Source organism: Grus americana, chromosome 4 (genome assembly GCF_028858705.1).
Source record: "Grus americana isolate bGruAme1 chromosome 4, bGruAme1.mat, whole genome shotgun sequence".
NCBI lineage: Eukaryota > Metazoa > Chordata > Aves > Gruiformes > Gruidae > Grus > Grus americana.
In genome coordinates, this window is record NC_072855.1 from 40,941,911 (window position 1) to 40,962,409 (window position 20,499).

General features: G+C 36.8%; 1 protein-coding gene across 2 annotated transcripts in view; it reads right to left on the minus strand.

Moving 5' to 3' along the window:
- GALNTL6 (polypeptide N-acetylgalactosaminyltransferase like 6) overlaps nt 1–20,499 on the minus strand; it is a 490,185-nt gene that overhangs the window by 285,600 nt on the left and 184,086 nt on the right. For both annotated transcript variants that reach the window (XM_054825417.1, XM_054825418.1), the window contains exon 3: nt 11,160–11,298. In XM_054825417.1, coding sequence (XP_054681392.1) covers nt 11,160–11,298 — 139 coding nt within the window. The remainder of the gene's footprint in view (nt 1–11,159; nt 11,299–20,499) is intronic.

Genomic DNA, 20,499 nt, shown 5'->3' on the forward strand with positions numbered 1-20,499 from the left:
AAAGTAAGGTCATTTATTTCAAAAGTGTAGTATTCAAATACCTGAATCAACAAGTTGGAAGGGGATAACGGGGTGAAGAAACAACCACACATATCTAGGACTCATGGCGGAATACTATTCAAGGGGGAGAAGAACCTCATGATTGGAACTGGAAAAGTGCTTCTACTCAGCATAAGTATTTTCTGCTTTACCTTAACAGAATACTACAGACTGACCTTAATAAAGTACTATAAATTCTTTCCTAAAGATGTGTCTTTTCTCGCATTTAAACATCACATATTTCAGTGGAGCACACCAGCACTTATTCATGCAACAATGCTGAATAATAGATTCAGTAGCTAGGGTTACAAGAATGACAATCTCTTAGCATAAATGTTAATAGATTTCTGCAAACTTATTATTTAATAAACTCTTAAATCTCAGAATAATTTCTGTGTTAAGTCCAAAAATGATATACAAACGTCTTGGTAGAAATACCTAGGAAGAAAATAATAATCATGATAAACAAGTGTCATCCTGCTAGGTAAGTAGCTCACACCTGTATTTTCTTACTGAAGCATTCAGAACAAAGGGAGTTTAGAAGAGGAGAACAGGCAAGGAGACCCTCATGCAAATCCTCAGAATTATGAAAAAAATATTAGCAATTTGGACTTTGCCAGGAAAATACTTTATAGACACAAACACTCCTTATGTCTATATGAAAATTGGCACCAAATGATGAATTTGCTGATGAATCAGACACAATGACATTTTCAAGATTATTATTATAAATCAAAAGTTATGAACCTTGAATTATGCTTTCAAATATTACTATCCTTGATCAATCTTGTCTTTCCTTCCATTATAAGCTTTCTTTCCATGATATTTCAGAACTTAAAATCTGATATTTCTTATCAAAGTATAATACTTCATCATTAAATTTGTCCCTTGGAGACTTTCAGATGAGTTTTTTTAAAAACAGAGGACCTCTCTACCAGGGCATGAGCTGTTTCCAAACTCATTTTCAAAGCAGTAAGTACTTTACTATCTCCAGCCAAAGAATCTCCTTCCTCTCTCCCTTCCATTATTAGATACATTACTAAGTACTAATCTTATGTATAATTCAGTTATGTAGTTTATTACTGTTTTGAAAATCTGAACTCAGAAAGCTACACAACACCATTTATTATACACACCTACCACAGTCACCAGAAAATGGCTACTATGAAATCAAAGTTCTTTACAAAAAGGTAAGGTAGAATTTATTGTAAATAATCTGTATAGTGAAAAATGTTAAATATACATAACTGATAAAGTGGAACTACCAGCTTTGTATTTGGCATGCTGCTCCTACACTTTGTTATTGTAGCTGCTCATTTGGCTCCAGGAGTTCAAGGCTTATTCATAAAAACGATACACTGTCACACCTCCTAATGTGCTTTGGAACTCTTAATACTGATTTAGTCATTCCTTCGAGATACAGAATTCTGCCGGCTTGAAACACGAATCAAGAGAGTTTCTGAATAAAACACTTTAAAAAGTCACTTTCAAAGGTGCAGGAAGACTTTTAGAAGGTTAAAAGAATAGTAAGAGGTTCCTCTATTCCTGAAATACTAACCTGCCTAAGGAAGAAAAAAAAAATGTCACAGAAACACCTGGAAGCTATTTGTAGCAGGCACTAACAAAACACAACTTGAAAAGAGGACCACTCATAAAAAGAGAGGTAGCGAAAAGGCATTACAATTACACTTCTTTGTCATTCACTACTGAGAGTCCTAAGACTACTATGATTTCATTTTGTAGGTTAGCCTGCTCTACCAGGCAGAAATAAAGAATAGCATCCTTTTACTTCAAGGGATAGGCATAGTTTTATTTAATTCCCTGATGAGCTTATAAGTAGGGAAAAAAGTCCTAAAGCATCATACTAGCTTAAGAAAAGATGCAGAACTGCAAAGTTATCCATCTTTACAGCTTCTCTGTTAAAAGAAACAACCAGAAGCCTACTACCTCTGTAGAAGAGCAAATGAAAGAAAATGGGCTTCTGAAACGATGAGAAAGGAGAGCAGGGCTGGCACCATTTCAGCCACTTTACAGCAAAAGCTGATTCATAAAAGCAGCAATTTGTTTGACCCTGTGGATATAACAACAACAATATTTTATGCGCATTAAGGAATGCCAATAGCAATGCCTTGGCCAGTTACCAGGCTCTGTGCCTTCTAGACACATCAACAACCTTGTAAACCGCCTTTTCTGATAGATAATAGCGCAGGAGAAGTTAAATGTCTTGCAGACATCCCTTTGCTGCATTTAGGAAGCAAGGTAGCAGTGAACTACGGCAGTTACTGGATCATAAAAGTAGCCCTTCTCCAATTTTCTCCTCTTACAGGAAATGCCAGAGAAAGTTAGAGCAAAACAGAAAGAGATTTTCAACCTTTTTTTTCCCCCACTGGCTTTGTTAGCACACGCTCTCTTAGCCGAGCTGCTTTTTCAGATCTGACCTTTTCTTTCCCTTTATTAAAGGAACTACAGCACCCACTGGTCTCCCAGCTACTGACAAGCCCTCTACAAAGCTACCAGGACAAAACATTTCCCAGTGAAGATTTACATAGTAATTGTCTTAGCATGTCAAAGTATTCAATTTACAGCAACAAGCTTCAGTCACATGGTGTTTCTGTTCCAATCTAGCCTTGTCAACTGAGCCTGATAAAATAGTGATAACTAGTAATTTCTGCTGCCATTTGACAAGGCTGTGAAATTAGCTTGGGTGTGAGCTGATGGAGGGGAAAGCAATCTTTATTTTCACAGTGGCTTACAGCTGGGAAGCAAGCAGGCATTACTGGGTACAGGCCTCAATAAATGTCACAACACTTTTCCCAACTAGAACAAATAAACCTTCTCCAAAACATTATTGCTATTTTCATTGGGGGGGGGGGGGGGGGGGGGGGGAGAAGAGAAAGATTAAATTGTACAGTAGAAATAGTTTGCATTATTGCTATTAAGTGCACTAACAAATGACATGTCTTGGAAAATAAGTAGGCAAAGCCCTGTGTTCCTTTGTAGGTTTCCCTCAGTATGGACTTCATCAAAGTTGATAGAGCTGAATTATGTGCTTGATACTTTATCTCAAATTGCATCATTTTGGTCTGTCATGGACAATTTCTCCAGCAGCACTGCATGTCTTCAAAGAAATCAAAGTCAGTGAGTTTGCCTCGCTTCATCCTTCAAACCAAAAGGTTTCTCTAACCAAGAGAAGAACATCAGAGGCAGATAAGCCTTATGACACAAAGCACATGTATGTTTGCAAAGCTTTGTTTTACAAGATAGTGAGGTATAAAGCCATCATCACTCATGGAAAGATCTTACAAAAATAAAATAAAATTTGAAAAAAATCACTCTCTAACATGCTTTAAGAAACTTATCTACTCATCCATATGTATTAAATCTAGGCTTGGGGGGAAAAAAAAAGAATGTATATAGTAATTTTATATCATCTCAAAATGCCTCACAAGCAAGCTTAGATCAGCAGGCATCTTAGTACTATAATTATATATCAGCTTAAACCTTGCACTTTATTACCTATGAATTTCAAAATACCACCAAGCAGTCCAATTTATGTAATATATACACATAGACACATCACCAAACCACTTTTTTTTTTTTCTGAGAGGGAAGATTACAGAACTATCGAGGTACTCAAAATCCATTCATTCACACCAAGTACACTTATCTGACTGTCTCTCAAAAGTCAGGCAGACCTTAACATGATCAATAAAAACAGTCTCTATTTTGAGTCTAGGTCCATTTTCCTGGCTGAAGAAGAAACAGGATTTTTGTCATCTCAAAGTGCGTTTTAAACGTGCTACTTCAGGAACAAACCAACCTGCGATGTTCAACTACCCTTTAACTTCTGTTTCAGAAATCCTAATTATTCTTTTACCACTTGCCCTTACATTCCAAAGCAATCCCGTAGGCTTCTAGGAACCCTCTGGCATATCAGCCACTCCTCCCAGTTTTGTGCCAGTCCTCATGAACCTCTCTCAATTGCCATGGTCATTCAAAGATAGTTGAGAGTGGCCTCAAAATGACAGCAGTTAGAATCATAGAATGGTTTGGGTTGGAAGGGACCTTAAAGATCATCTAGTTCCTTCAGCATTCATGGGTACATCCCATCAGGGCCCATGGGCTTACTCTGTCCAGTTTGCTTCAGTATTTTAAGATATTCCTTCCATGATCTACCTATACCTCTCCTCCACTGCCTTTCACAGCAATATGTGACCAGGCTCACACCTCTCGCTCGACATCATCTCCCATACACAATATAGAGATAAAATATTGGGCAAGATATTACTAGGTCTGACCAGTGTCTATAACATCAAAATCCCAGCTGGTAGACATGGGAGCAAACTCTGTGAAAGTGCTGCTGTCAGGCCTCACGGACCACAGGTCTCGGCACGATCAGTAAGTCCTCATGCCTGCTGCCACATCTCGTGGCCAGTGCAGCCTTTGGAAAATTAGAGCTTGATAAGGTTACTCATAACCAAACCAGGCAAAATAGAAAGAAGTTGCTTTTTCATTCCAGCCTCGCTACACATTTGCTGTCCTTATTACATGAGATATAACAGCTAATTCTGTTGCCAGTGAGAACGTACTGCTGGCACTTGCCATGTTTTGTTAATATTAGAGCTGAAATTTCATTTGCCTAGAAGTATCCAGTCTTATGCAAATTCACATTAGATACATGCCTAATCATATAAAAAAAAAAGCTGGGAAAGGAAGCAAGAATAGATTTCTAAGAAAAAGGAAACTATACTGAGGCTTTTCATAAAACTATTATATTAACAGCATTGCTTTCACCTGTGAACTGCAAAGGTACAGATCCCTGGAATATTTCACACTTCTCACAGATCTTAGGGAAGTTACTATTAACTTTCCAATTTTAGTATTGTATTATTTGAGAATTAAATGTTCTAGCTTTAACCACTGCCAAATGCTAATAGACTTGGCTATCCCAGATGCACAGAACTGGCTGGAAGGTAAATACCCTTCAGTATTCCTGTCCCTATTAAGTTTAGATTTCACAGTTATGTCTACTGCAGCTTGCTATTTTCTCAGCAGCGCGGGAGGCTTTACCGGATTCTAGGTAACATGCAAGGCATCCAAACACACAAGAAATGCCCTCTTCCACTTGTATAAACAACTTATTTCTTTTGTCAAATTCTTTTCAGTAAACAGAAACAGACCCATCAGGCTTGGACGCTCTTCCCTGGCCTATTAAGCACTGCAGCCTGTTCCTCACCAAAGGACGAGAGGGGAATCATCAATCTTCAGCCACATTTTAGCTGTTGTTGCCATAAAAAGAGACGCACAAAGCACCCAGAAAGCACTTGGGAATTATTCCATGTTATTTGTTACTATCAATACATATCTTGCAGAGGAACTGACAGCAGGCGTGACAGAGACAGAAGGCCACAAGTTTTCTTGAGTATAAAATATTCTTGATCTTGTTTTGAGGAGCTGCACTTTGAATGAGATGCCCTGAAGCAAATGCAGAGAACAATCTGGTGAGGCTTGGAAATGGGGACATTGCCTACAATGTTTTAGACTGCATGACTTTCCACCTTCACTACATTATTCCATAACTACACAAAATGCTTTGAAAAGCAGTCAGAGTAATAATGTCCAGCTTTTTCACTACCCCACTAGAAGCACAATTTGAGTTTAGCCAATAGCTCTGTGGCCAGATGAGGTTAAGGTAATTCTGGTAAACAGTGGTACGAAGCAATGCAGTATGTATGTAAGAAGACATTTCTGATTTCCCAAAGTGAATGAGAACTAGAAAGAAATCTCCTACTCTCCTAGTTTCTTCCAACATATAATCAAAAATTGAATAGAAGATTGATCCAAAGAACTAATTACTTCCATGAACCTTATTAAATTTTGTGAAGCTCAGCATACTTAAATTAGATTAAATAATTTTCTTTTAGTGTCTTGAAGTAGGACAACCTAAGCCTGCCTTTAAGATCATAGATTCCAAAGAATTCCCTCAGAATTCTATCTTGGAGTACTGGATTAAAGATGGATTTTTAAATTTTATTTTTAAGGAAATATACATAGCTTAAAATGTGACAAATGCACTGTATTTATAAAAAGAAAGTAATTAAATACATTCAATGCAATAACTGAAAAGTGTTTAGAGGATTCAGATCCTAACTACTGCATGACTATACAACTATAATATTTATATAATATATACCTTTCCCACGTGAGTCTAGTAATTCTAGTCTTTCTGCAAAGTTTACTAAAACATAATTAAGGATTAACAGTAAGTCTGCAACTATTCCAAAGACACACAAAAATACCGAGCCAAACAAACTCCTCCCCTCCCCCTGCCCCAAGAAATCCCATCACATATTCATTTTAGTCTCTTTTTAAAAATACAAGGGACAGCAACCACACTGCATTCAAATATTTTGAGAGAGAACCATTCAGGCATTCTCTCAGCTTCTGCTACTGATAAGAAGGAAGAATTGAGAGTTTCAGTTATGCAGAACAGGTAGAGTGAAATTTGCTTTTTTTATTATTAAAAAGAATCTCATTAATGTTCAGGACACAGAAGATCTCACAGCCATTAGCTAAACACCAGTATTTCTTTGAATATGAAAACACATTTCTTCTGAAGGTCTGTGAAAAAATTAATGTGTAAGAAAGCGAGCATAGTTCAGACTTCCAAAAAGGAACACTGCTGGCAGTGACAGCGAAGGGTCACCATGTCGCACAGCAACAGCAAGACCAGCAGTCGACACTTGGAAACACTGACTCCAGCCCATATCGGTTAAAAACCAGACATCACAAAAATCAGGTTGGGTATCCTTCATGTACAATATGAACATTAAGAATTTCAGTACAAAATTAATCTATCTACGCCCAGGGAAACCTAAAAAGGATGGGATTTCTTGTGATAGGTTATTCAGGCGAAACAACAAGGATTTGGGCATCTGATCTGTGACTCCACAAGTTATGAACAATTAATCTGCAAACTGTAAATAAAAGGAGACCTGCTGTTGAAATCAAGCTGTACAAATATACCAAACCCAAAGATTTTAAATGATAATGCTCACAACTTTATCGGTATCAGGAATTAACTTGAATTCCTTGAGTCAAGAATGAAAAGCTAAAAAATTGGGATGTTCCAGTTTAAAAGGACTTAGGAGTTTGAAACAGGATACACCACAAAATTTATATTCACTGTTCAGAGTAGATGATTGCAATCATTCCCCCAAGCCTCATTAAAACCACATTTTGAATGCTATTCAAACTGTGAATCAGATTCAGTTTTGTTTGTTTGAACAAAACTGATATGGATGACAGAATATTTAATAATGTTGAGATGATAAGAATTAATGGTAACTGCTGTATTAAATAATTAGAATAAGTAACATTTGTCTCTCTACAACAGAAAACAATACTGCCAGCATTCTTCCTAGCTTTAGCAGGTTTGTTGTATTCCAGACTACAGAAAGTGGCACGAGGCACAAATTTTTCATATTGGTACAGAACTTCTAACTCTTAAATTGTAATTCCATTGCCAACTTTCAATACTACCCAAAACGCATAATGTTGCCTTCCACTTTAGGTGACCAGAACTCTTATTTTTCACAAAATCAGTCCTGAAAACCAATGAACCGAGATGATAATCCTGTTTCAGACTTTTATTTGGAATTAAAGTGGGGTTTTGGTGGTGGTGGTGGGGTTTTTTGGTTGGTTTGTTGGTGTTTTGTTGGTTTTTTTTTTTTTTTTTTTAAACTTAAAGCCAGGGGGTGATTGTAGACAAAGAACAGAGAATTAACTAATGTAACGTGGTGAGAGCATCTACTGCAAAAAGACTTTTGCATGAGTAGGACAGAAACAAGACATCACAGACCACTCAGAAATGGAAAAAGTATCCTTCAAGTGTAGCTAAGAGATATTAGAGGGATGCAACAGAAACATATTAAGGACACAGGGAAGTTGTTAAGTCAGCCTTAAAGTAGAAGTTAGCAGTTTCATTTCTCTAGGGATTTTTACAGCACATACATTTTAGTGTCTTAAAAAGGAAAGAGGCATCAATCTGAATACATCTTGCTGAAGTGCTTTAGATATATTACACGTAAAGGAAAAAACCAAGATCATAACAAAAATTGAAAAACTGAATTTCTCAGAGCTCAATCGTCTAAGCATTTATTTAGTTACACCCATCCCCCTCCCAGATGTATCTTGCAAATCCTGAGCCCAATTACCAAAAAACCCAAGAAGGAGAAAGTTCATTTGGATTAAAAAAAGCAAGTTGTGGTTATCTGCTAACTTTGCACACCTCCCAGAAAACCAGACACTTAGAAGTGGGACTTAAGATTTTTTTGGTCTAAGACTTAGGAATAAAATATTTTCTATGAAGTTATCTCAGAGATGTGTAGAAACTACTGGCACTGCTTTTTCAATTTAAATAACTTTCGATCCAAATTACAGGATTCACCACTCGGTTTTCATTGTATTTGAAGGTTCATTTTGTGAATTTTCTCTACTGATGGCAATAAAACCATTCTATTTGGTTCTTTAAAACAAATCCTAGACAATGTTTTCAGGAAGTTCGTATTCGGCACAGACAAGCCCCTATGTAAATGGTGTACACTAAATAGAGAAAGAAGATCAAAACCTCAAAGTCTGTAATAATAGTATCCCCCACAAATACGCAAAAGAAGATAGTTAAAGGCTGAAGGGCAGTTAGAAGCTCTAGAAAGCAAAAGCCCTTTGTAATACTCAGAAGCTCACAAAACTAGATCTTGCCTGCTATACCTCACTTGAATTACCTACTCTAATTTTATTTCAATAAGAACATCCTTTTCTGGCATAGAAGTTATACATATTTCCAAGGAGTTTCTCAGAAAACAACCTTATGAGGTATGAAGTGCTTCACTTTTCACACATGCTTCTGAAGAGAGGATGCATTTCCAAAAATGAAGTGCAGTTTGAGACTGGCCTGCACCATATTCAACAGACAGCAGCTGAGAGATGGGTTTGTTTCTGACAGTAGGTCAGAAAGCATTATCGGACTTCCATTTGTCCTGGAAGTTCAAGACATAGACTTGCTTCAAGGTGTAACCATCAGAAGTATAAAGCCCAGCTTTGTCTCCTTAATCAGTGTACTACTAAGTAAGCAAGTTTAGTGCAAGAACATTTTTTATCTTTACATTCAGAAGATACAGACAACTCACGGACTACTTGTGTTAAAAGCGTTTAACACGAGGAAGGTTAGAAGAACACGATGCCAGTCAGTTCACCCAGGACATTACCAAAACATCAGCTACATAAGACTTCACTGAAAGCCATAGGAACCTAGCTGAATTGGAACATGAAAGTGATGCACATATCTGAGGATTCAAGTTTCCCAAATGAGATGCTTCGGTGAAAGTCACTAAAAGATTGGTGCAGAGGGAAGGGGGTAGGTTTAGCACTGACTTGTTCCTAATATGTCACTTCTGACAACACATCACTCATGTTGCTTCTGGGGACATGCATGGAAATGTCATTGACTGTGCAGACAACAAATGGCCAGAAGACCAACTTACAAAAACATGAAGGGAGGATAAATGTGTCAGCTTCCTTCTGTATTTAGTAATTGTCCTCTGCGGTTTTGCTACTAGAGAAGGATGCTTGATGAGCATATTTATTATGCCGACAATATAATTTAACACAGCTTTGATGCTGTACATTAGAACTCAAACTTCTTGGAAGCTCTCTTTATGTAAATAATTTCAGGTAACTTGGCATAGTAGAAAGCAAAGTACATAAAACATACAGCTTTTTTAAGAAGTTATTTCTTTTGACTTAATTTGTATATATATAGTATTGTTTGCATAGAAACAGATAAACAGTGTTTTCTCAAAACAGTGCAACATGGCAATTAAATAAGAAACACCTCCAACAAAAGATACTTTTTAATTTTTTTTTTCTGTTCATTCCTCCACTGTGAATGACTTTTTAAAGTCTTACTATGCGTTTATATTTGAATTTGAAAGGGACGGTTTCAAATTTGATGGAACAATAAGTGTTAGTTGCTATGATATTTCTCTTCCTCCTCCACCTAGAACTTCTGTCAAGCTCTTAAGTTGCGTTAAGTTCTCTGAAGAATTTCAAAATAATTCACACCGCAAAACTGTATAACATGTTAACAGGTGAGTAGATGTCTTAAAATTCCCTGTATTATATGATGTTTCAGGTTATCCAAAGGAAAATATAAACCCAGTCATGGAGACAATTAGTTTTGTCACACTCCTGTATCTTTTCCCCCATACGCTAATTGCATAATACCCAATTAGAAGAGGGAAAAACACCATGTAAAGAGACAAACCAAATCACCTCTCCCTTTAGAGCTCAGAATGACTAGAAAGCCTAGAAAGGCATAAATGCTCTTTCCTGTTACAGACGGAAAGTTTTACTCTTTGTGTGAGCCAGAAGTTACAGAACGTGAAAACAAAGTTACGTTTGCTGAGAACTGCATGATCATTTTTAGCTCAGTGGTTATTTTCCAGAATAATCTTTATCATATTTCTCTGTAGGATATTACTGCTATTAAGGAACAATACCATCATTCAACTCCCCCAGATTCTGCATAGACATTTCACCATTGCTCATTCTGCTCTTACATGATTCTACGCTGTGTAAGGAAGTTGTACTATCAGCACCTGATAAGCTGTAGCTATTGGATTGCATTCACTTTTTATGTAACAAAACCAAAAGCAACATTTTGGTCCAAACATTGAGATGAAAATGTTATGCAACTTGTCACCCTGCCCCCAGCCCAAAGATCTGCAGCTATTATCAAATGAGAACCTCAAAACCAATGTGAAATCTTATTTATCATTGCCTAACAAATCTCTACTCAGAAATACCATGAAAATCATTCTGTAATTAAAAGAGGCTTTCTATAGTCTTAAACATGTTACTAATAAGATGACAGGTCAGTTTAAAAGACAGCTAGAGCAAATGATTTAACAACAGTGATAAATTTTCCGTTTCCTATTAAATAAAGTGGTCACTTTTTGTTGGCTGAGGGTTCATGCTTGACCTTCCGAGAAAACAGATTATTTAGAGATATACAAAGATAAAAACTTAAAATCAAATAGTGCAGGAAACAATTTACATACTTAGGGTGTCGGATGTCTGGCAGGGATCGCTCCAGTGCTATATTGTTGCTAACGAATATGTTGAAGCCATTTTCCCTATAAGCAGAATCATCATGGTCTTCCTCTGTAAGAGGGTACGGCTTTCCATGTTCACCTTTCCCTACAACAAAACAAAACAATTATTTGCCTCAAACTGACAGCATAGAATGGACTACAAAGACAAAAATAAGTTAGACTGAACTTCAGTTAGTACATTGGGTCTGGAACATCTCTAAGGAATTTCTTGCAATGTCTTTAGTGACACTCCTGTTACTTCCAATACAAAAATACGAAGCAGGTACAAAGCATAGGACTCAGAAGTCCCTTGGAATTCACCCAGTTCATCTAGCTTTCCTTCTCTGCAGAGACATGATCAGCTTGAAGTCATTTATACATAAAATCTGAACTGTAAATTAAGTTAAATAAGACCATTTTGCATCAGAATCAAGTTTTGATAGCAAAATTGTGAACAAATGGATCAGTTCCAGCAATACTCCTTTTGACTGATACGGGGAACCTGATTCCTCAGTTACTCTGCATTTTAGCAGGCAAAGCACTCTTCCCCACCACACGCCTTTTCCAAAACCAACTTCAGCATTGAAACTTACGGTGTCCAGCTTTCCAGAACAAATGGCAAGGAAACCAAATGTTTTGCCCTGGGCTCCTTGAACACCCTTGCACTCCAAGGGACCAGCCAGATACACTCAGTGCTTCTAATGTCTCCGCACTGTTGATCTGGTTTCAGAAACTGGTCACTTCGGTTCCCTAAAGAAATCACCTGCTCATTCGCTGGCAGAGCACAGACTTTCTATTCCCAAGTTAATTCTCATCATCAGTCACTTGGCTTGCTTAGTACCTACCTCAGGCAACTATACCTCTATCTCTTCCAGTCAGAGAGCAGAGAACAAACAAAAAACACTTCAAAGAAAATCAGAACATGAAAGCTTTCACTTCTCCTCAGCTATTTTTATCCTTCTCATTCTTGCAGAGGATGAACTCTTCGAAGTTTCTAAGCCCTTCATGCCTACTCAGGTTCTCAAGAAGATACACTTTCTTCTACATCTAATTGATCAGCTTATAACCTCTCTGTCCCTCTCCCTCCAGGCCCACTCATAAGAAAATACCTTCTTTTACCTGAGCTATTTTAGAGAAATTAATCAACTTCCCAGCTGGATTTGATAAGTGGCCAAGGCCACCTGATCCTCAGCTAATCAGGAGCAGCTGCAGGAAGGGATGAAGAGGAAAGCAACTGCCAGCTGAGGGAAACATCCAGTGGTATCCTTAAAGCCCCCAAGCCTTTGTCAATGCTCTATTTCATATTGCACACACGCAAAACATTAAAAACATAGAAAATGCAATTAAAGGAGCTGTAGTTACTCATTTTACAATTTTTTGCAGATAAATGAATCATTTTTTTAATTCCAAATGTTGTGCATATAATTACAATTTAATTTGAATTCTTAATGAAAATAATTAATGTTACTTACAAGGGAAAAAGTTTGCATTATGAAACACACTTTGTTTACGCTATTTCATTACTAACAGTATCTTGTCATTTTTATTTTCAAACATCCCCCAATGCACATAACACACTCTAACATAATATAAAATCTGAGACTAAGATTCTATGTGAATTCTTATGATTTTATACTAAATACAGGGAGGAACTGTAATATAAAAAAAGCAGCAGCTGAGTCAGAGTACCACTCAAAATTCAATAGTTCAATTATATCAAATCTGTTTCATAATACAGTAACAATAAGCTGATGTCATTCAACTCCCAAGATAAAGAAATTTTAGCCACTGTCTTCCAGCACGTGTAGATGTGGTGCTTAGGGACATGGTTTAGTGGTGGACTTGGCAGTGCTAGGTTAATGGTTGGGCTTGATCTTAAAGGTGTTTTCGAGCCTAAATGATTCTATATGCTAAATAGACCCAAACTAACTATTTTGGTTTTAGTAAGAGATTTATCCAGGTAGTTACTAATATAATGGAAATTCCAGAATAAATGACCTATACTATAAGACATACTATTGCTAATTGATGTTTTTACAATATAATTTTCTGTATATTCCAGCTATTCACCGTGTATGAAGAAAGGTGGATTCTTTATTTTGCTTTTCTTAAAGGAGCCCATTTGCCTGTTCAGGAGATGAATATTTTTCATAGTACTACATGTTCTTCATATTATCTCCTGCTAGGGAAACTTAAGTACTCTTAAAGTGAATTCTTCCACTCTTCCTCACTGAATATGGAACACTATCACTGTGCATCAGCCAAAAGAATAGATATCATGGTTGTTATCTAGAGGAACTCGGGAACAGGCTGAACTTTCTCATATCGCGCTGCAGAAGTATTTGACCATTTGCAGTATACAAATTGCTTTTGTGCTTATACAGTAAGCTGGGCCATGAGGTGCACTATAAGTAAGTTGTGAAGCATGACTCTTTCCTAACACTATATTAAGATATGCACCTAGAGTATTAACACAGGCTTGTGGGCTTTTATGAATCCCGTGGATATTTCTCCCAGCGTTCTTGTTTGTTCGCTCTCTCACCCTGCAACTCGGCCTGATTAGCTAGGGATCAGGTGGTCATCTACCAGAGCCAGCTGAAAGCAGTTGACTAATTTCTCAGAAAGAGACCATTTCTTATGAGTAACCTTGGAAGAAGAGAAACAGAGAGCTTAGAAGATAAGTATTGACAAAAATGAAGTACAACTTTTGGATAGTCAGTAGGCCTGATGAGTTCCCTTTGTACAGAAAATTGTCATGTATGAGTCTCCTCAGCATTACAAATTATCAAAAGCACGTTAAAACTCTCTTCTGTCACTGATTTGCTTTCCTAGATGACTGATGGAAATTGCCATCACTGCACACTGTTTTGGAGCTGGAGTATCCAGAAGTTTACCTAAAATACCAAGGTGACAAGGGGAAACTTCACAATGCAAGAACTTTAGAATTCTGGTGAAAAGAACGTGAAGGAGTTCAATGTCCCATTACTGGCTACAGAAGGCTACTTTACACCCAGTGATAGACTGATATAAGCCCTCCTGTACTGTTTGTTCTGCCTGAAGGCAAAATAGCAATTCAGAAAGTGTGTCAGGGCTATAAAGTATTGTAGGAAACAGAGAGAGTGAAAAAGCCCGATGGTGAATTTTGATGGGGGCTCACCAAAATGTGATGGATAAAACCAACCCAGCACTAAGACTTGATACTAACTGTCTGTGAGGCTGATTTACAATTGCAGTGTAAATAACCTCAGAAACTAAGGACAATCAGTTTTAGTTCAGCTACTTGGATTTTGATCTTTCAAGGAGGGGGGAAAGCATCAGAATGACACATACATTCAACCTGGGCCCAAAAATTCCATCAGAATGCTCCATTGCGTGGGAACCCTAACAGCACTGTTTAATTCATACAGTGGTGTCTAACTTTTGTGATTACAGAGTTATTACACTGATTTTTAACTCAGTACTCAATGTAAGCAACATTTTGAAAATATGCTTTTTTTTTTCCCTTAAAACACTATGATGGAGCTGACATCTCTACATTGCTTAGTATCATGTTATTGTAAGGGTTTTAATACATCATCTCAGAATGCCTCTCCATAGATATTTAGACAAAAAAACGGTAAAGATAGATATTATAGTCATCCAGATAAAGTACTAGCTTGGCCAAATATCAGGTGCTCTATAAGGCTTTTTTAGCCCCACTCAGGAATGCTACTGTCTCCTAGGAAACAATACACTCTATACCTAGCCCTAAAGGTTTTAAGTTTTATGCTTGACAACTCATGATAACTGATAGTTCAAGGATACCTCAGTTAAAGCATCTTCTGCTTATATGAAATACAAATACAGCAGAAGGAGAATAAACCCTCTTGTTTAGCAGATGGCATGAAGGGAAGATTAGGGTGAGATGAGAAAATAAAATAAAAATTCTCTATAGTCAGCGCAAATGTGTAATAGCAGAATAATGGCTCTGGATCAGCCATGTTGGTACAGTTGCCAGGTATGATAATTACAAAGAGAACAGAGGTATTGTTGGCAAAATACATGAGTTGTAAATCAATTTGAACATGCAACAGAAGAGGAGTTCTGCACTACTTCTGCATGCAATGGATAGTGGACCTTGCTTAAAGTCATAAACTACAAAACGCATTGCAACAGGTTCTGGTTTCAGGTCTTTTTTTTTTTTTTTCCTTATAATTCAGATGAATATTATTTATAATTCAATAGGCATGGTAAAAAAAATTGGCTCTGCCATATAAGTTAAAGGAAGTTAAGCAATTGCTTGACATCTTAACACACGAAACTAAGTGGATAAAGAACATAAACCACTCAGTGTCTGTGGGGAAGAACTGTGTACAAATCTGAATTATTTACTGTTTATACTCACTGCTATTAGTTTACTCAGGCAAGACTTCACAAACACACCAAGTCAAGACTATAATTCACAAAAATATTTAAGCATACCCTTTAATTCAAGCATACAAGCATCTTTTAATCCAATTTGTAATAGGGAATAAGAATTCTCCCTGTGCTAAATGGTTTGCTAAATAAAAAGAGTTTATTTTAATACATGAACCAAAAAATAAGTGTCTTCTTATTTACAAGGCATCTCATTATTTTGGATGAGATAATTCTGCCTTTTTTTAAAGTATAGTGGGAATTTTGTCTACTACCCCTAAATATTCCATCCAGAATCTAGTACAACGTTGTCTGTGCATACCACATGTAAACTCAGAGCTCACCCCCTCGCATGAAAGTTCTCATGGGGAGAACAGATATCTAATCTTAGCCTAGAGCAATATTTCAATACAGCACTGAATTCCCGTGGGAGGAGAGTGATTGTATTTCTTAGTAAGGGTAGACAGAAGAACACAAATTCAAAATCAATGCAGTCACACATCAGCTTCAAAAAAAAAAAAAGTGTAAGAAGTAAAAGGGGAAATAAAGATCATCAGCTGAATAAAAACATTGAGTCAGACATCATCTTCCACCATCTTGCCACATAAACTTCTACACAATAACCTTTTATGCTCCCTGATATGGGAGTCAGAGTGCAACTGGCCAAGTCAGAGAGCAAAAACTGTGTTTAAAGCAATTTGTAGTATCTTTTATATCATTTCTGAATTTCCCTAATGCACAGCTGTGTACAAGTTTACCATTTTGTGCTATGGAGTTGGACTTCCCATTATTTTGATTAATAACAGATTATCAATTCAGACTGCCATCACATTCTGCTTTTTTAGGAAGTGAATTTCCATTTGAGTGCAAACAAAATAATGTTGTTCTTTATTCTTCCTTATCCTCACAGACAGGATGGTCTGCTAAAATACTGGTTAAATTATCCTGAAGAGAGAGGTGATTGGATAAATGCAGAAAATAGGATATTTTTTTTTTTGACAGTATCTGTCTCAGCTTCTTCTGGAGTATCTACATTTGGTGGAGTTCTCATCCTGTCAGTAAATTTTGTATTTTTAAACCTTTAGAAGACATGTGGGCGAACATTTTTTTATCTAAAATTAGTTCAAGAGTCAAGTCAGGGACTTGTACAGACTAATCTTTGAGAAAAAAAGGGGGGGAAAGGAAGTTATTTTATCAAATCACTTTCTCCTTTCATACTAGCGAAGGAACTGCTTGCTTTGAACAAATGCCTTTTGTGGTTTTGCAAGATTATATTCATTTCCACTAAAAAGTGTGAAGATTCTAGGTCAAGAAATGCATGAAGGAATGTTCTTTGCTGGCTTGTTATAGAGTGAGAAATTTAAATCTGCACATGCCTCAAATGAAAATAATTGCCTTCATAGCAAACAGGACTATCCAAGCAGTAAAAAGTGTGTGTGTGCATGTGCGCGCGCATGTGCATGTGGCTTTTCAGACAGAAAATAAGAACAGATTTCTAACCATAAAAGTACTGAAACAACGGGGTAGACAATCCAGGGAATTGTGGAAGCCATACATAGTCAAGAAAGTAATGAATCTGTGTCTCAGTGAGGTTATTGATACCACTCTGGTCATATAGTGAGGTTGATCCAATCTTAAATTTCTATGAACTCTATGAGAAAAAGGAGGACTGGGGATAAGTTGCTGGAATTCTATTTTTCTTCAAAGTCAAAAAAACTTGTAGCAGAAACTGAAATATATTTATCACAAGTCTGTTCTACTTTTCACAAACTTCTCAGAGTATCCCACTAATTGTACAACTTCATGAGCCCAATTTATAGGAAAGCAATTTAATTGATTTTACATTAATGGAAATTGGATCAAAAGTGCTTTTTTTTTTTTTTTGCTACTCTATCTGGTAACAGCTTGGAAAGCCTTTGCAGTATGATTTACAATACTTATAATTATTTATTACATAACTCTGTCAAGGTTTGAGGGAATATAAAAGGCTTTTCCTTAGTATTACAGACACAGCTGTAATCAAATCTTACTTATGCAATTGGAAACAATAAAAATCCTGTCAAGTAAATACCGAGCAATACATTTTTAAGCAAGAATAAATAATTTCTTTATAAATATAATACTGTTTCAATATCAAACTACTACAGAAAACAAACAATCCAAAATTCACTCCAGTTTTCTGGTAGAAAGTATTCAAATTCCTACTATTTTATTAACCTTCGGATGCCAGTAGCACATACAGGATTTCTCTTCAAGGACCACATAGTTCTCAGTAAGTGGTACGGATATGCCATTGGGAGCAAATATGAAGCCTTGTCCTTTCAGGACTGCTACTACAGTAACATGATGGTCAGCAGGAGAAGTATCAACTAAGCTGCCTCTCTTTTCAGGAATGGCTTTAAACAAATAGCATAGTTTTGGAAGAAAAATTGAGAAAAAGATATAATTTTACATGTTGTTATGTCACTGCCTGCTTACATCCAGAACTAAAAAAAACCAAACCCCAACAACAGAAAAACAATGAAGAATGTGGTCCTGAAAAAATTTACGAGAGTACATACATACTGTACTGTAGTTGGATCTTTAGAGTATTGTTTGTTTATCATTCAGATGAGATAAAAATGAAAGGAACCTGCTGCTAACATAGAAATGAGATCTGTACTTACAGGAGTGATGTGTTCCCCCATCCCTCAACAAAAAGAAATCCCACACTGGGCAGGAGGTAAATAAAGAAAGAGCATTTCCTGGAGAGGAGAGGGCAATAGTGCCTCATGCGCTCTTCTTAAAAACTGAAACAACAGAAACTGCTACCAAAAGACACAGTGGTGAAGCAGAGCAGCTAAAAGAGAGGAGCAGTAACGGTGGTGAGCAGAAGAATGAAACAGCATAGCAAGTGGAGCAAGAAACAGCAATGTCTGGTAGAGTGGAAGAAGCCCCAGGTAGCAGCACCAAAGCTGTGGCAATTAAGTCGTGTTGCATCGCAGGACTCCACAGTTCCCAAAAGTAAGGAACGTCTTAGTTCAGGAGTGGGGAAAAATCAGCTGGCTTAGCTGATGTCTTGCCATAGAGCACTGCAAAATTATTATTGTTATACTGAAGGAATTAGACCTTATGTGCTATTTTTTTATCTTTAATAAAATAGTTTGCTGAGTCAATTAATTTGCAAGAAGAAAAAATGAGCTCAGTGCTCTTGAGATTAATTCTTGCAGGTATCTAGGCATTTTACTAGATATCACTTTAAACTTCAACCTGACCCTTGCTGTTGGCAGTTGTGTCCTAGCAAAAAAGTGCATTATGCAGTTAACAGTTGGAACAATCCACCTCTGCTTATGATAACTTTTATATCACTCATTTAATTTTTGTTATTTTAAATCAAGACACTGTGCTTTATCTTAAATATGTGCATTTTCTCAATCAATAATTCCTAAATGTTATAGCCTATGCTTTATGGAACTTTACAGTAGTGTACCCCCTGCCTTTTTCATCCATTTGAAACATTAAAAATACAAGCTCTGACTTTCCAAGGTATGCATTACAGAGCAAAAATACAGCGCATGGGGAGGAAGTGACTGCTTTAAAATACATCATGAGGTTAACCAGTGGCATTGTTGTGTTTCAGCAAAAGGGTGACTGTATATGAACTCTGAAAAGTAAATTGTCTGAGGGCTTGGACAAACACTTCACAAAAATAAATAAGAGTGTTTTAAAAAAATCTATGGCTTTTAACACTTGCTGCAAGTACTTTGCGGGCAGACAGACTCATTTTACCCCCTTTCCCACTTTAATATGTCTAGGAAAAAAAAGGAATTAAAAAAGAGACCATACTATTTGGTATGTCCAGTGTATTTAGAACGCCGCAGTGTACAATGCAAGATAAGCAGCAACACATGCTGTTTTGATATGAGTAGCTCTATCACTACAGCAGAGCAGCAATATCCTCAGTAGCATTCTGCAGGCTGAGCTGAATCTAATCATAACTCTGTAGCCAAGGGATGCACAGTACATCTTCTGTTTAGTCTAACTACTTATCACCAAATGCCACAGTCACCGGAATGCTTTTTTCGTTTAACATTAGAAGAGACTGGCTGTAGATCATTAATCAGAGCCAAACACCGAGGGAGCAAGCATGTGAGAAACAGACTCAACCATAAAAAAGGCTTCACGGTTTGTAACTGAACGACCTCCTATGCTAAAAAAGATCTAATATGGAACAAGATTACCTGAAAAAAAAAAATCTACTAATAGTGGTAAGGTGTTTGTTTCAGTGCTTAAATAAATTAATTCACACAAACTGCATCAAGAATACCATTCTAACAGTCTCTAGTACCAGTGGGTTTTCTCTAATTAATCCACGTATCCAAACTGATCTCTTGGAAAATCTCAAACTAAAGTGTTACTAACATGGTATATACAGGAACTAAACAGCTCCACAAAGTTAATGCAAAATTACAGTCGCGTAAGCACAGTTTTAGAAAGCCCATAAATACAAAATGATAGGGTTCTAAGAGCTGTAATTAACATGAGACCTTTTCCTCTTTTTTTCTTCATTCTAAGACGTATTATAACCATGTGTTGTTTACCACATACCATCACAGGAAAATAAACACGATGTTCCATGGAACAAATCTATTAATTGGAGTTCCTTAATTTTTTTTTTCCCCTCCATGAATTCAACCTAAACCAGGTCTAGAAGCTGGCTTTGTGGCGGTTGCACAAAGAAGATGGAACAACCTGTAAAAAGGAATTTAGCTATGTATGAGTCAACAGTGTGCAATAACGTAGTCACTCTTGCACTAGGAGCACTACTCTGTGATGCATATCCTAAAGAGAAAGGATACATGAGCCGGCACAGATCCCAGCAAATTTAGATTTATCCTGTAAGACGCCCTATCAGGAAAAAAAATGAATAAAT